This window comes from Gopherus flavomarginatus, chromosome 24, assembly GCF_025201925.1.
Source record: "Gopherus flavomarginatus isolate rGopFla2 chromosome 24, rGopFla2.mat.asm, whole genome shotgun sequence".
Lineage (NCBI taxonomy): Eukaryota > Metazoa > Chordata > Testudines > Testudinidae > Gopherus > Gopherus flavomarginatus.
In genome coordinates, this window is record NC_066640.1 from 11,139,394 (window position 1) to 11,157,338 (window position 17,945).

The window sequence follows — 17,945 nt, forward strand, 5'->3', positions numbered from 1 at the left end:
CTTCTGTGTAGTAATAGAATAAATATATTTGAAAATGCAGAAAAAAGTCCAAAAATATTTAATACATTTCAGTTGGTATTCTATTGTTTAACAGTACGATTAATCATGATTAATCTTTTCAATTGTGATTAATTTTTTTGCATTAATCGCGTGAGTTACCTGCGATTAACTGACAACCCTAATACTAAGGGCTGGTCTACACTACGGGGGGAAATCGATCTTAGATATGCAACTTCAGCTATGTGAATAACGTAGCTGAAGTCGAATATCTAAGATCAGATTACTCACCCGTCCTCACCGCGCGGGATCGATGTCCGCGGCTCCCCCTGTCGATTCCGCAGCTCCGTTGGGGTTGGTGGAGTTCCGGAATCGATATAAGTGCGCTTGGGGATCGATATATCACGTCTAGATGAGACACAATATATCAATCCCCGAGCAATCGATTTTAACACGCCGATACAGCGGGTAGTCTAAACGTAGCCTAGCATAACCACTGGCATGTCCATCTTCCAGAATAAGGATCCCAGTGTGGTGGCCTGACTGTGTTATGTACATCTCACTAGGGGGCTCCAGAGCAGAAGCAAAAGCAGGATTTTCAAAAGGGTGGATACATTTCTTGAAGCAGCCATAGTAGGGAATTCAAGGGCAATAGTAAAAAGTATCCTTACTTAGGGTGAAATTCACCTCTGTGGAGACGGCCCGGTGACAGAGTCAATCTCTCACTTGGCACTGGTGTAAATAACTACACACAGCCCAGAGTAATGGAGAATGGGGCCTGTGGCCCATCCACCAAATTGTCTCACCAGGGAAGGGAGATTGTGGAACAGGCAGAATAATTCAAGAGAACTCCTACTGAAGCACTGGCTTGTCACCACTAGAGATTTGCATCCAAATTCTGACTAGGGGTAACATTTTCAAAAGCACCCATGTGATTTAGGAGCCTAAATCCCATTGGTTTTCAATGAGATTTAGGCTCCTAGGGCCCAGATCCTCAAAGGTATTTGTGGGCCAACTCCCTATGAAGTCAATGGGACGTCGCTGACTAATACCCTCCAAGAGCCTATGCAGCTTGTGAACGTGGGACTCAGGCTCAAGTTAACGGACATCACAAGTGAAATGAGCATGACATTCTCATTCAAATCAACGCTGCTTCACTCTCTCAAGCCCACCATGCAGCACGACACTGGCTCTATTTCCGAGGCTCTGGATGGAACTGCTTGGAGGTCAACGGTAGAAATGAATGGGGGAAGCCAATACACCATCTGCTTGGATGAGCCTTTGTCTAAGCCAGCGCTGTCAATCTCCGCTCTAAAGTCAGGCAGAACTTGACAGGGAAGGACAGACTCATGTGGTTCTGTTACTTTGTGTAACCACTGAGGGCGAACATTCCCTTCTTTCACTGCCCCTTCTGCTTCTCAAGTCCTAAAAGCCGCACTCGGGAGGCCTTGTTTTATTAAATGCCCCACACACAAAAAGAGGAAGGGAAGCTGAGTGTTGCCTGAACTTTCGGGTGTTCTGCTGCAAAGAATGAAATTGTTGTCTCCATTCTGCCCATATTAAACTCAGCAGGGCTCAGAGTGGTAGCCGTGTTAGGCTGTACCAGCAAAAACAACGAGGAGTCCTTGTGGCACCTTAGAGACTAACAACATTTATTTGGGCATAAGCTTTTGTGGGCTAGAACCCACTTCATCAGATGCATGCTTGCCTCTCCTCTGAGCCAGGAATATGTGTGACCAGTAGGGGGTGTCAAGCCCTATTTATATCTTGCTCCACCACCTGTTCTTCCCCACACAGCAGCTAGGAAAGCACTGCGTGAGTCCTGTTCCGCATTGTGTGCAGGAGGCTATGTGACAGATCTTTTCTCCATCAAATTCTTGAGCCCTGTGATTGGCAGGGAGCCCAATCCAGTGGCCAGGGAACTAGATGGGGAATCACAAGACTTAGGTTCTTGTACCAAGTCTACTACTGACTTGGGCAAGCCAGTTCCCCTCTGTGCCTGTTTCCACATTTGTAAAATGGGGAGAATGACACTGCCTGTGCTTTGAGATCTCTGTATGACAAAGCAGCCATATAAAAGCTAATTTACTGTAAACATTCCCCATTTCCTTTACAGTCCAATATTATAGCATTTGTTTCCTTTTTGGATATGTGAATTATACAGACCGGAAGTACTGACAATTAGTCAGAACAGTGTATCACTACAAATCCCTAATCTTCTCTGTTTAGGAGGTGGGCAGCTAACAGGTGCAGCTTGTCTGTCTGTAAGCCTATCAGTTCATTTGGGATCACAGGGTATCCTGAGAGAGAAACGACTGCATCACAGCCTTGCAGTATGTGGATGACTGGCTCATTAGCAGATCAGAGGTGGAAATATGAGAAAGCTGCAATACCGCAAAGTTTTTCTTTGGAACTATTAGTAGGATGGACCACTATTTATATTTGGGAGTCAGTGCCCTAAAAATAATTTTTTGAGACATTTGTACTTCAACCACTTTAATTTGCAACTGTGTACAACTTGGCATGCAAGCAGGTATTGCCTTTTTTAATTTAGATGAGAGCATTTCAGTGATTTGTGTTTTGTTTTTTTAGATATACACAAACTAGAGGGAATTAAATAGACTTTTCAAAAGAAAATAAGGAAGGTAAATTTAATTCTGGGCCTCATAACCCAGTCTGAGTCCCTTTAAACCTGCATCCTCATTGTTCCCCTTGAAAAGATGATCTTTCATCAGCCAAGGAAATAGAAAAAAAAATCCCCTGTAATAAATTAAATTTCCTCCTGGAATTCCTCTAGCAATCCTATTAGTGGATCACAAGGATACCCAAATCACCTGTTATCCAAGTACTCTGATTCTCTACATATTGTATGTAGCTCAGAGGCTACCTCTCCTGACTGCGTGGTGTCTGATAGTTCCCCCATCCCCTCAAAAGCTTTAGGAAACCAACAGGGGGACAACTGACATCACCTTCCAATGCAGGTAACCATTTGTAAACATTCTATCTTGCGTGCACAGAAATCCCATTGACGTCAATGGACTAAGGATAGAATGTCATGCCCTAAAGAGTAATGTGGAGGAAAGTCTGGAGGTAAGAGACGGTTTGAACAGCATAATGGTTTCTTAGGTATGAGATACAGTATCTGACTTGATTTACTCTGGATAGAGTAACAGAGAACATCTGTGCAACAATCTAAGGGAATTATGTTATTTTGGTCCCCCTGTGTATTCAGAATTGGATGTATTGACATAGACAAATGCATTCCTTTTGCTTAACTTCTTACTCGCTTTAGCCTACAGAGCCAAAACAGATAGAAGAGTGACTTGGAATTCATTATCGGGGGGTAGCCGTGTCAGTCTGTATCCACAAAAACAAAGAGGAGCCTGGTAGCACCTCAAAGACTACCAATTTATTTGGGTATAAGCTTTCGTGGGTAAAAACCCCACTTCAGATGACTCCATGCATCTGAAGAAGTGGATTTTTTTTACCCACAAAAGCTTATGCCCAAATAAATTGGTAGTCTTTCAGGTGCTACCAGGCTCCTCTTTGTTTTTTTAATCCATTCATAGATTGTAGGGCTGGAAAGTCCAGTCCCCTGCTCCTTGCTTACTCAGTGCTTGGCTACACTCGAAACTCCAAAGCGCTGCCGCGGGAGCGCTCCCAGCGCTGCAGGTACTCCACCTCCCCGTGGGATTAGCTTGCAGCGCTGGGAGCCGCGCTCCCAGCGCTGGGGCACTGTTTACACTGGCGCTGTGCAGCGCTGTAACTTGCTGCGCTCAGGGGGGTGTTTTTTCACACCCCTGAGTGAGAAAGTTGCAGCGCTGTAAAGCACCAGTGTAGCCAAGGCCTCAGTACCAATCAGTAAATTTACTGACAGCACTGAGACTGCACAGGTGCTAAGTGGCTTAACTGGATGTGTGAATATGCTTATTTTCTCTTCCACAACAAGTAGCAATTAAACTCATGCTATCTACTTCAGCAAATCTAAACAGAAGGTGACCAAGGCATGTGAAGTGCACTCAACTAGATGTTTCGTTTAAGAGCATCATGAGGGTTGAAGAGATGTGATCTGTGACAATCTATATACAACTGCCAGCATATGGAATCAGAAGAAATAAGGTTTGTTAAATGAACTAGTGCTTCTTTCACAACCGTAGCTCCTTTTTGCTACTTCTAGGGCTCTCTTTATGCTATGTTTCCTACCGATAGAAGTATAAATTATGAAATTCCCATAGAGGTTACTATATTGCCCCCATCACTGCTGTATCTGAGTGCCATCCAGCCATGCATTAAGTGACATGACTGACATCTGCCACATATGGTTTGTTCTTTCTTTCATCCCATCCCTCAGGGGAGGTTTGTGTATGCAATGTTGGAGGGTTTTTAGATGAACATGCTGCTCTGTGTTTATACCGGAGAAGTTAAGGTCAAAGTGCATCTTGGTCTTGGAGCAGAAGTTTGTGATGATCCTCCAGAAAAAGGAATGATCTTTGCTTTCTAGAGCCTTTCTCTAAGTTACCTGTACAGGCTGGCAGTGACTTGTAACAGCCTCCATTGTTAAGTGGGCTCTGATGACTCATTGCCCCACCTGGATGTAATGGAGGTAGGAGTGGCTCTAGTCTTTAGGGAGCGGCTATGGAGCCTGGGGAAAAGTTTTGAGCTGCTCTTTATCTTGTTGTTGGCTTAACCTCATTAATAAAGCCAAATCCCCCTGAAAAAGGGGGGAGTTTGGATTTCACACTGTGATTGCAGAGCAATTTGGCAAAGGTCCCTGGTTACGCTGCCACATATATAGAATCTATATATATTAACTTATGTTGATGAGATACTAAAAATGCTCCACGCTCTTTTTTTTCAAAACTAAAGGGGTCGAGATTCTGCCATAATGACTCTCCCATCAATACTGCAGGCTACGCTCTATAGCATAGGAGAGTTAGGAAATATGAGATATACCCCAAGCTCTGTCACTGATTCGTTATGTACCTTTGGGTAAGTTAGTTCAGTTCTCTCTTTCAACCCCTGCAGAAAGGGAAGAAAAATTCTTACTCAGCTTTGTAAACTACTTTGGGATCTATGGATTAAAAGCTGCTATGTAGAAGACTGGATCCTACAATGGGATCCACCCACGCAGATCCTCATGTCTATGTAGAATCCCACTGCAGTCAGATGGACTTCATATGGCTAGATTCCTTAGCAGGATCGGCTCCAGAGTACAAATAATTGTTAGATATTGACTTTTCTTCAAGTGACTGATTATAGTGATTTGAATGACAGAAATGAAGCGATGCCAGTTCCTGGTTACTGGTTTCACCTTCTTGGAACAGATTGACAGTAATGAACTAAAATTTTGTTTATTATGAAATGCCAACAATTATGACTGGACATAAGAAAATACATCTGTTAAACAACTTTTGAACTGAATTACAGAATTTGACTACTGACTCTAATCCTCTACAGACTATGGTTATCGCACAGAGGAAAATAGCTGCTACAAAACTTTTCAGTGCTATTAACTGCATTTGGGGGGTTGGTAACTTACTAAAACACATTCAGAACTTCTTAGATGTAAAAATTTCTTCCTCATTTAGAAAAATAAGAATTGATCAGAACACGTATGTATAAAACATTCTGATTAGCTATAGATTAGTAGCTGGCAACTAGTGTGATCTTTCATCATTCTTCATTCACAAAGCCAACTCCACCTGTTTATCTTTTTATTGTAAAGAGAGACAGATAAATTACACATTAGACCACAAGCTTGGTTTACAACAGGATCAATTTCTCCCTGCCTCACCCCCACTGAACATACCTATAATTCTCAAGCAGGGTATTCAAACACAGGTTCTTTCAACATTAACATTACTGAGCTAATTCAGTAGAACGTTAACAGTGTTTTAAATCCAGGATTCAGATATAATTCAGTAAATAGAATGTAAGAGTGAATTCTATGCTTGGTCTTTTTATTGATGGAAGTCCTTCATGTTGAAATGAAGGCAGTGGTCAATTTAACAACAAAACTTTGTAAGTACTTTGGGCAATCTGCTGAGAAGAGAGGTTCCCTCGCTACCTATACTAACTGCTGTCATTTTAAACAACTCCAAAACTGATTTAAAACATACTTATACGAAAATAGGCACAGCAGAAATCAAACTGGTAACTTATTTCATGGACTTTTTTTCAGATCCTTTAACTTGCTGGACGATGACTTTCATCATTTTCTCCATTTTGGTTTTTGTCAGTGATTTTCTACAGTACCATATTTGGTCCCATATGCAGCACAAAGGTTTAGGAGATAAGTAAAATGGATCGCGGTCATGATGCATATCCAGTGGCCTTCTCTTAGCATACTCTTTATAGTCCCTGACTGGACAGTTGCCTGGATTATCAGGTTTGGCATAAATACATAGAACTGACTCTTCTGTGCTTGCCTGTGTGTTCAGATCATCTTTCCACTCCAAGTACTCTAATCCCTCCTCGTTCTTTTTTAACACAATCTGCCCCCACCACAGATTTGGAGACTGACTGTGTGTGTTTGTCCCAAAGCCTCGGATGATGTTTACAAGCATTAGGTGCAGAAATCCTTCCGGATGCATTCGACTCAGTATGCCCTTTTTACGAAGATCCTCTACATCTTTATCTGTCAGGTTTTCCAAAATATTCCAATCTCTCTCCCTCTCCTTCTGTGCTAGATACTGGCATTTTACTTTTAAAGCTTCCTGAGATGCGGTGAACTCAGGCCCTTTAATCACATTATACTCATATTTGTGTTCCTTGAGGTATCTGTCTATACTGCTCTGGAAGAAGAATAAAGAATTGGCGGAAAACTCTGTGCCATTCTGCTTCCTGACTCTAGTATAGAAGGAGGCTAGGTAATTATCAAGGTCTGCAGGTGGCAGTGTGAAGATCTCCCGCATTTCAGAAGGATAATGCGAAGCCAACCAGTCTCTGAACATTTTTATATCACCAATATTACGAATTCTCTTACTCTCCGACTTCTTCAATGCCTCTAAAAGATAAGAGACAACTCCGTGGATAGAAAGCACTACAGAGGCTATCAAAGGCATGTATAGGCAATGCAGAGCCATGTTCACCTTCCTTTTTAAAGCATTCAAACATTCTGAGACTATTATGATCCTGCTCCCTTTTAAGTTTTTTGTGATAGCATCCTCCCACCCATCCCACTGTTTTGTCCACCTGTTACATCCTGTCTGACACCTCAATTGTAAGTTCTCTGGTGCAGGGAACTGTCGTCTTTGTTATTTTTTTGTGCAGTGCCTAGCACTGTAGGGTCCTGATCCTTGACTGGCATTCCTAGGTGCTGACATATCAAATATTAACAAACTCATAATTCAAGGGCAGCAGGCTTAGGCCTTAATGAAATTTTACACCGCTCACTGAAACTATGAAATTCATCCCTATAGAGAGAGACATATGCCACACTTACAACCTCAAAATAGGGCTTAAGGTGGAACTTTAATTTATGGGTTGGGAAGGGGGTGAATTTCACCCTGTATGATCTAAAAATTGAGGCCTAAGGCCACAATCTACAGCTCTTCCTTATGGAACTAGTCACATCACTAAGGACTGCATGATTGGACCTGAAATGTGGACTCTGAAACTGGAGCAATCCCAAAAGGGATAGCCTGTATAAAAATATCTTAATTTGCAACTATTGTCATGTGTATATTTTTATAGTTAAATAAGGCACAGTACATAATCAAATTTTGTTCTGTTATGCTCAGGCAGTCCCCGGGAAATCAATGGGAGCTGGCCTGTGTGCAGATCTCAGGATTTGGCCCAACATTAAGCTGCACTTATTTTACATGTTCAATGTGCTGCACAAGCCATTAAGCAGAATACACTTCAAAATGGCCTCCAGCACAGAAGCTTCTTTATTAAAAAGGAGCTCTAGACATGAAACATAAATGTCAGCTGAACGTTAGCCCCAAGGCCTGAGACTCAGGAAAAGCCCACCTGTTTAAAACGGAACAAGTAAAAATATCTCTTAAAAAGGATTGCCAGGATTCCAGCAGGGTTATTTCTCATATTATGTGGTTGTCACATCTATATAGTTCCATGTAGCCTAGGAAGAGAATCACTCAGGGTGAAATTCATCCCCTAGGCAGAGGGCCATCCCAAGGTCTATGCATTGCCTAACTCCTCAAGGTGGTATGTAAATGGCTTGAAGAGTAGGGAGAGGGAAAGCAATCTCAAAAAATAGTGGAGATTTTATCGGCACTCCTGTGAGTGAGTATCCCTGCCATCAGCTACACAGGCATACATCCTAGCGGGCTTATTGGAACCCTGCTGCTGCTGCTGGATCTTTAGGTAGCACTTGGCAAGGAGGCCTTTTCTTTCAGATGCAGACCTCACCACAGTCACCCTCACGTTTCCTACCTAACCTTCAAGCTGGATTACTGGTAATGTGCTCTGAGGAGGACACCTTGCTTAAGACCATTTGGGAACAGCAGCTAGTGCAGAATGTAGCTGCCAACCTACTGAGGCCACGTCTACACTACAGCATAAAATTGAAATTATTAAAACCAGTTTTATAAAACTGGTTTTATAAAATCGATTTTACGCGTCCACACTAGGGCACATTAATTCGGTGGTGTGAATCCATGGTCCTAGGCTACCATCGATTTCCGGAGTGGTGCACTCTGGGTAGCTCAGTAAAAGAATGAGACCAATAACTTCGATTTCTGTCCACACTAACCCTAAATCGATATAGTAATATTGATTTTAAGGTTACTCCTCTCGTTGGGGAGGAGTACAGAAATCGATTTTAAGAGCTCTTAAAATTGATTTAAAGTGCCTTGTAGTGTGGACGGGTACAGCGTTAAATCGATTTAACGCTGTTTAAATCGATTTAACGCTGTAGTGTGGACCAGGCCTGAGTGGCATTTCTCATATGTAGCACGCTACACCGCTCAGTCCCATTGATTACACAGTGGTTTTCAGATGAAGTTTCAGGTGGGTTTTCAAACCTGAGCAGCCTTAAATAGTTTGTGCTCCCCCCTACCTTTCTCTCTCCTCCTATGACTTCACTTCCCATAGCCCAGGTTTGATTGCCTTCAGGGTATGCTGCAAAGGTCCATGTGCTCTCCTGTGGTTTTTTTCCAGGTGTGAAGAGGTGGATGGTGAGTGGGGTTCTAGAGCTGATGGCTGTGAATGTCTCTTGTTGGCAGTGAGTCATTTGGTACATGATTTTTGGTTTCATTACTATTGTTTCTGCACAGAGAATATCGACCTACAAACTTAAATATTGCTGCTGCTTTTTTACGAAAACTATTGCATGGTCTACTTGAAGAAATAAATGGGCTGTAAATCAATAAACATTGAGACTGCAAGCTAAGGCTGAGATTAAGATAAAATGGCTTATGACTCATTGTTCAGCAAACAGAATTCTTGCATAAATGTCCCCAGGTGCGTTTACAGTGGCTGTTGATGAGATACACTATCAAGTCAATTTCAAAAATACTCTAACAATATATTCACCAAGTGTAGTCATGCTGCAGAGTTTTAGTTTTGTAAGGGCTTGTCTAAACAAACACCCTGCCTTCCTCCAAATTCACTTCCAAGAGTAGACAAGCCTTAAAACACTGTTCCAGTACTCTGTTCAGTCAAGGGAGAATTATATCCAATGTTCTGCATCATAGAATCTTACAGCAGCTTTTTTCTGTCTTTACTGTACTAGCTAATTTAGCAATATGGACATCTACCCCCAACCGGATGAACTGAGACTCATTCAGGCATGTCATAAGCTCTAATAATGGTAGAGCTAATGACTATATTTCTCTTAGCTCAAGTGGCTGGGGATCCGTAACTCAAGAGCTATCCATGTTCTATCATGCCTTGCTGTCACTGAGACATCTCACGAGTCACAATGTGCAGTTTACTGGCAACCATGAACTCCTAAGGGGCTCTGGATCTGCCACAAAATCTAGATATACATTTATTAAGTACCACCCTAAATTTTCATATTGCTCTCGATGACCATCAGTCAGATAGAAAGAGTCTTCACACCAAACAATGGTGGAAAATTAAACCTACAATCCCGACTTTTTGGACTGTTTGCCTGAACATTCAAAAGATGGCTCTATATTTGCACCTGCATTTTTGAATGCATAAAAATTATTTGCATACAGATCAGGTAGACATCCAGCTGCCTGATATTTTATGTGAAGCACCGTTTGCAAGCAACAAAAAAATCAGATGCAAATTTATTTGCTCTACTGAATCTTCTTTAAAAACTTGGCCCTTTGCTGCTGCTTTGATGTTTTTAATCACTAAATTAAATCAGCATGTGTGTAACTGGCACTAAAAATCCATTAGCCACACCAATGCTAAAATCACAGTTGTGTTCTGGTTCACATCCAAAATGAAGCAGATCCATTTATTAATAGTTTCCGATATTTGGCAAGGACAGTTTGTTTAACAGTTTATACATACCCTGTACGTCATCCATTTTTTTTTCTTGCACAAGGCAGTAACTGTCTTTAAAGGTACTATAATCACATGCCACATTTTAGTTATTCATCAAAGAGCATATTCTTATGAGGAATCTTATGACATTGTCTCATATAAAAATGTGCTCTATGCTGACACATGGCATGAATGACAAGAAGTGAATTTTATTTTACAAGTAAAAAAGTCTGTCCGTTTTTAGTTACCAAAAAATTTTAAGATCCCAAATTATAACGGGATACACAAGACATAAAACTTTTAAATAAATTGCTTTAATATCTTTGCTCCACTTAGGAAGGAACAATCAGTTTCACACATACAGAATGGGAAGAGACTGTCTAGGAAGGAGTATGGCAGAAAGAGATCTAGGGGTCATAGTGGACTACAAGCTAAATATGAGTCAACAGTGTGATACTGTTGCAAAAAAAACAAATGTGATTCTGGGATGCTTTAACAGGTGTGTTGTAAACAAGACACGAGAAGTCATTCTTCCGCTCTACTCTGCGCTGGTTAGGCCTCAACTGGAGTATTGTGTCCAGTTCTGGACACTGCATTTCAAGAAAGATGTGGAGAAATTGGAGAGGGTCCAGCGAAGAGCAACAAGAATGATTAAAGGTCTTGAGAACATGACCTATGAAGGAAGGCAGAAGGAATTGGGTTTGTTTAGTTTGGAAAAGAGAAGACTGAGAGGGGACATGATAGCAGTTTTCAGGTATCTAAAAGGGTGTCATCAGGAGGAGGGAGAAAACTTGTTCACCTTAGCCTCTAATGATAGAACAAGAAGCAATGGGCTTAAACTGCAGCAAGGGAGATCTAGGTTGGACATTAGGAAAAAGTTCCTAACTGTCAGGGTGGTTAAACACTGGAATAAATTGCCTAGGGAGGTTGTGGAATCTCCATCTCTGGAGATATTTAAGAGTAGGTTAGATAAATGTCTATCAGGGATGGTCTAGACAGTATTTGGTCCTGCCATGAGGGCAGGGGACTGGACTCGATGACCTCTCGAGGTCCCTTCCAGTCCTAGAGTCTATGAATCTATGAATTTAGCGCTTTTAAGAAAAGGGGTGAAATTCTGCGCTCATTGAAGTCAATGGGAATTTTGCTATTTATTTCAATGGAGCCAGAATTCCCCTGCAGTTACTGCACTAAATTATTTTAGAGATCAGTTCCTCTTTCTCTTTCCTGGGGAAACCTGAGTTCATACTCCTTGTTACAGTTTATTGCAGGGATCACATTTTAAGAGGTACAGTGTGTGGTGCTATTGTGGTAAAATCAACATCTAAAATGTTCCAGCTTAGGTGGCTAGCTTTAGCAACCCAAATGTATATTATAGGGCATCTAAATAAGTGGCTTGAGCTTCAGAAGTGCTGATTGCTTAAGGCTCCTATTATGTCCGTGGGAGATTAGGGTGTTCAGGATCTTTGGCAATCAGGTGCTTTTATTTAGGTGCTCAGATATGGATTTAGGTGGCTAAATGGAGCTGCCCAAATTGTAATACTCTGGCTAAAAGAGACATATACTAAAAAAACCCACCCAGGAATAAAACTCCAGAAATTCTTACTTTTGTTTGAAGCCACAGGCAGATTGTCCTCAGAGTTTTCATTCTCCAGAGTAGGCAGGCCTAAAGAATTTGCAGAATTCGGTGGTCCTGGCTGTTTGTTCTCCTCGGTAGGTATTTCAGCACAGTTCCCAGCTAGTCCCATTCCTGATGAGGTGCACACAGACGGGCACAGCTGGAGCTGCTGATGGACAGCTCCAGTGAGTGCAGTGTCATAGAGAGCCAGGATTGGGGTGGGCTCAAACTGGGCCTTTGTTTCCATGCTGGAGACAGGGAATAGCTGTAACTGTTCTTTGGATGCTGTTGATTCACCGGAATTCCCTGCTTTAGAGGTTTTGCTTTTGGACTTTGTAGGATGAAAAGCTGTTAACTTCAAGCAGTTGCTTTCCAGGCTCCGATGATGGCTGTGTTCTGAACTCTCCTGTAAACAGGGAATTACTGCAGCCTTTTCTTTAAAGACAGAAACTGATCTCTGGGTGGCTGCTCGTTTGCTAATGACCTTACTATCTCCATGCATTTGCAGTTCCTCCTCAGTAGATGCTGCTTTATTCTGGAATACTCTTTCAGAATCACAATTACTTCTGCGTAGTTGGTCTCCTGTATCTGTTTCAAATTCTTCTTCATCAGAGATGTCTTGCAGGTCCTCCCTGCTTTCTGGCTCTTCATTACCGTGGTCAGTTTTGGCATGATAGTCAGTTGATGGAAGACTCAGTTCTCCAGCAAAGCATGACCTCATGGAGTAGCTGTCTTTCTGAGGAACTACTCCACTCTGCTTTTCTTTTGTCATTGTATCAGAGATTACACAGAACGTGTCCTCTTTCTTCGGCATTATTTCAGGGGATCTGCTGCATGAGCCCATGTTAACTGAATCAGCTTTCTTTTTTTCAAAAGGTGAGGCTACTCTATACTTCTTTTCACTTAAATTATGTTCCATTGACCAGGAGTCATAGCTTCTGGACCTCTTTTTCCGTTCTGCAGCTTCCTCCCTTTCCTCCTGGCTTCTGAAGTATAATGCCCCACAGGGCCAATGATATGCATGTCCAGATTCACATATCCACAAAACAGAATTGTCCCTGGTGGGATTTCCCATATTCTGTATAATTTCCAAGCTTGGGATTTGACTGCATATAGTTCCATGAGTATGTGCCCAAGTCACTAAATTAGATAGATCCATGGCAGCTGAGCTCACATTGTTGTACATGTCATCACAAACGTTCTCGTTCTGAAAAAGGGTTAGAATTATCTTAAGCTACGTAAGAAAAACAGGATGATTTTAGCAACAGTTAGTGGGAGCTGTTCTCAATCCCATCTATTTAAATGTTAAATATTAGAATAATTAGCTTGACAAAACTTGTGAAATTTTTCAAATGATTTGTTTGAACAGTTTCTTTGCTCAGCTATAAGAGATAGAAGGGAATTTGTGGATGTATTTATTAACTTATTTGATGAATTTCACAACAGACACAACATACAACTTGCACGTGTATCCAATGATCTGAGCAAACTCACGGCTGAGGGGTTCTTATTCAATTAAATGGGAATTCTGAATGGAAGATGCATGTATTGGATGAAACCATTCAGGTTAGCATTCAGCCAGTTTACCATCCTGAAAATAATTATACTCATTCAAAACTAAAAAATATTTTAATTTATAAATCATCCCCCATGCACCAAGGTGTTCAGTGGCCCTGTACAATAACTTCATAATTTTTATATAATATGTATTTAATAAAAAAAACTCAAAACTACTCACAAGGATAAACAGCAGGGAATTTTTACATAAGAAAAAAGGCAAAGGATTTTTTTTTGAGTTCACATAAATATATATTTAAGCAAACACAGTTGAATGTGCAATTATCTATGAGGTCATTTAAAGTGTACTCACCATGCTGCTGTTTTTATTTGATGGAATATGCTTTCAATGGGGATTCAAGGGATAAATGTCTCCATATCTTTAAGCAGTCCTTTCTTTCACAGAACCTAAAATAAGTATCATATATATTTTTACTTTTTTATTTTGGAGGCAAGCTCCATTCCACTAAACTTTTCAATATTCACTGAGCACAAACTAAATGGTCCCAGTCCTGCAAATACTTCACTTATGTGAGCAGTACCATTAAGCTTAATGGGACTACACACAGGAGGGGTCACTCAGGCCAATTTAAAGGGAAACAAAATATTAATTATGAAAACAGAATTTTTAAAATTTAAACGTCCCTCCGGACTACTGGAAACCTGACCACAATAGCACTGTGATAGGTCTTGTTTAATTCTTCAAGCTGAGGAAAAAGCAGAAAAAGAAATATAAACAGTGAAAAGCATATTAAATTTTAATAATTTAACTTTTAATAAAGTTGCTAGCTACACAAGTGAGGAATTTTCTGTGTAATTCCTATTTATTCCAATAGACTTAGAAGAATCTCTTAAAAGTTGCACCTGTAGCAACAAGGAGTCCCGTGGCATCTTACAGACCAACAGATGTATTGGAGCATAAGCTTTTGTGGGTGAATACTCACTTCGTCTATACATAGGCTCTTTTGAAAATCCTAGCCTTAATTCATTAACACTTGTGTGGTGGGATGGAGAAGAGCATCAGTTAAAGTTACTGTTAGTATGTACAAGGTGGTAGAGTCAAGAGCAGCGGTTCTCAAAATCTGGGTCAGGACCCCAAAGTGGGTCACAATCCTGTTTTAAAGGAGTCACCAGGTCTGGTGTTAGACTTGCCTGGAGCTGAAGCCAAAGCCGTTTGCTTTGATGTTCTACCTCTGGCTCCTTGCTGAGCTCACTGGCCTGGTTTTGGGCAGCAGGGCAAACGGAGCTGGAAAACTGACATCAAGGAGTATTTGCTGGATAAAGGTAACACCCGCTCTAGGGTGTTTGGGGGCTGTTCAGGGGAACAAACCCGCACAGACACAAACCGCTGTAGGGCTGAAGATGGTAAGCTGTCCTAGGTTCACCATAGAGGGTGGGGATGGTAAGCCTCTAGGTAAGTCAGGCGTGTGTATAGACTATTTTACAAAACCTCTTCCTCTAATGCTGGTTCCTCCTGCAAAGATTAAACAATACTTTGGGATCAGAACGCGGCGTGGTCACTGCCTTCCCCAGTGAGCAGACTCCTGAAGGGGTACCGAACCCAGTCGGACTTGCTGGGTAAGCACGTGCATAGTACCGTAGCCCACGGCCTGGTCTGAGCGCGGCAGAATTGCAGGATTCCACGGCACGCACGCGCAAGGCGTGAGGCCTGACAGCTGTGGGTGTGCCCTCAGAGAGGGTTCAGAGGTGCAGCTAGCCCTGTACCCATAAAAAGCAGGTAGTGGGAGGGGGTTGGGGGAGCCAGGGCCTTTGTGGGGCGGGGGCTGGCAGAGACAGAGGAGCTGGGGACGGGGGGACTGGAGGGAGCCTGGGGCATCCAGGGGAGGCGAGAGGGTTACCAGGAGAGTGACTGGATGTGGGGGGAGATCCTGCCCCTGCTCCCTCCCCCACTCGCTGCCTGGCCCCGGCCTCCTCCCCTCCCTGGCAGGGGCAGGGGCTGCCCTGCCCCCCGCCTGCACCTCCACACTGGTGGCTGGCTCCAGCCCAGGGAAGTGGTGGGAGAGGAGGCCAGCTCAGAGGCTTGCAATTCCCCCGCCGCAGCAGCCCCTGGCGGCCAGGAGGAGGAACTGACGGGGAGATCTCTGAGCCCGGCTGCAAGCCATTCCAGCAGGGCTCTGGGGCGGCGCCACTGGAGCTGCCCCATGGGATGGATGTCATGCTCCTGGCCTGAGATTTGGCACAGACTGGGAACAGATGAATGATAGCAGTGCAGGCTTCCCCACAATACCCTGCAAATGTGCCTCAAGCATGACCTGAAGGGAGCCCATGGAGGGTGAGAGAGTAGCTCCATCTTATTCAGTGGTTGGCCTCTCCCTTGGGACTGCCCAGCAAGGGGCTTGTTCGTGCTGGCGAGGATGAGCGTTCTGTGATATATGGGCACCTGTCCACTGGGAACTGGACTGAGATCTACCAGACTCCTAACACTTTTTCTTTTCTTTTTTTTTTTTTTTAATCGCTGCCCAAATCCAATGGGCCAAGCCCCTCAGAAGAGTGAGTAATAGATACACATTTTACCAATCTATAACTTCCAAATAACTTGGTTTTGATGCTCTCGCAGTGTAAGGCTCTGAACTGGCAAGGCAATGAAGCGCTCATTTAAAGTTAAGCATGTGCTTAAGTCCCTGTGATTCAAAAATTAAGCATGTGCTTTGCTGAATTCAGGCTCAGGGCTAAAAGAGGGCAAGATCAAAAACACTGAGAAGTGTTAAAAGCCCTTTGTCACAAGGGGGAAGAAGGCTTTAAAAATGGCCTAAAACAATTAATCAAAAATAATGAGTGATCTTGTTCCAGATGATGGGGACTAGGGTTAATAACCCAATGACAAATACCTGAGAGGAACATTGAATGAATTAGCAGCAGCTCAGCAAGGTAACTACAGTTCTAACAAGGAGGGAAACAAAAGTGCCACTGACAGTGCTGGGTCAAATTCTCTCTTCCCAAGTGTATTTTACCGCCTAACAGGGAATGGGTAATAGCCAGGAGAACTCTTCCTGCTTAGGTGTGAAAAGTCCTGTATGTTAGCAATGCTGTAACATTGCTGCACTGGGGCCCCTTGTAAAGCTCTTTTACACAAATGTATCTCACTAGTGTGTCTCCCCAACTTTTCCTATTTATGGCTTTCCAATGATGATAGGGATAGCTTTAGCCTGCAATGCTGTTTCTAACAGGGTTTTTGCCTGTGCTGGGCATTTGAACCACGGTAAGGCTAAGATTTTCAAAGGTGCTTGAGGGAGTTAGGTGCCCATTCCCACTAAAATTCATTGGCTTCTTTGAAAAGTGCTGCCTAAAACATTTTAGCTGAAACCATGTTTAAACTGAGTCTTATACCACTTCAGCCAATACACTTTGAACCCCGGGCCTGTCTTAATTTAGGGGAGGCATTACATTGAGCCCACCATGATCCTTGTCCCATTCTTGCCTATGGGTCTGCTCCTATTCCCATTGATGTCGGTGGGAGTTATGACACTGACATTAGTGAACAGTTTCCCCCTAAAGGGCTGCACTACCTGGACAGAGCAAAAGGAACTTCCACGTCAATACTTTGGCATTTACAGTTACTGTGGAACAAGCGTAATAAAAACAGAAGCTCTGCCTGGTCGTAAAGCATGGAGTTATTAACTTGGCAGCTGAACTTCTTGATTGCTATCATGTCCTTCTCGAAATTGGACCTTTTGATCTCCCTCTATCTATAAGCATGTCTTCCCTTTCCTGATCTCTCCTGAAAAGCCTTTTCTTTTGATACTTCGCTCCTAATAAAACTCCAGTGATCAGCTATAGTACCTTCAGAGTCCAGATCTGCTCTGATGTTGGTGTCAATCTGGAGTAACTCCATAGAAGTCAATGGGGTTACTCTGGATTTACACCAGTGTAACTGAGAGGAGAACTTTGCCTTTACAGTTAAATATTTACTAAATAAAAATGAGTCAGATCTGCACCTGGTATAAATCAGCAAAGCCACTAGAGCACACCAATGTACCTCAGATACAGATCTGGCCCGATGCCTATAATTTAAAAAAAAAAAAAATCTTTATAAATAGCAGTTGCTGCTTCAGTATCTCTGTAACTGTGAATACTGGGGCATTTTAATGATATTCCAGCAAGCACTTCCATTTGATAATGGGCTTCAGAGTGTGAAAACGATATTCCAAAGTTGTAAGGCAAATGCTCTTTTCAGATGAAATGAGCAGGGGTTAAAACTAGTATTAAATAAACCCCACCCTCACCAAGAAATGAATTTACATAAATAAAAAGAATGAACCTTCTTAAGATTCTTACAGTCCTACTCTGAATAATTGAACAGTCAAGATGTCAGTTTCTTATTCGGTAACTT

At 42.4% G+C, this 17,945-nt stretch overlaps 1 protein-coding gene across 1 annotated transcript; it reads right to left on the bottom strand.

Moving 5' to 3' along the window:
* Positions 1-5,405: 5,405 nt before the first annotated feature.
* Positions 5,406-13,979, bottom strand: LOC127040002 (uncharacterized protein KIAA1958 homolog). The gene is made up of 3 exons (XM_050933690.1): positions 13,908-13,979; positions 12,026-13,244; positions 5,406-7,003 (listed from the first exon to the last, which is right to left on the bottom strand). The coding sequence occupies exons 1-3, from the start codon at positions 13,908-13,910 to the stop codon at positions 6,156-6,158; spliced, it is 2,070 nt and encodes a 689-aa protein (XP_050789647.1). The 5' UTR covers positions 13,911-13,979; the 3' UTR covers positions 5,406-6,155.
* Positions 13,980-17,945: the final 3,966 nt, after the last annotated feature.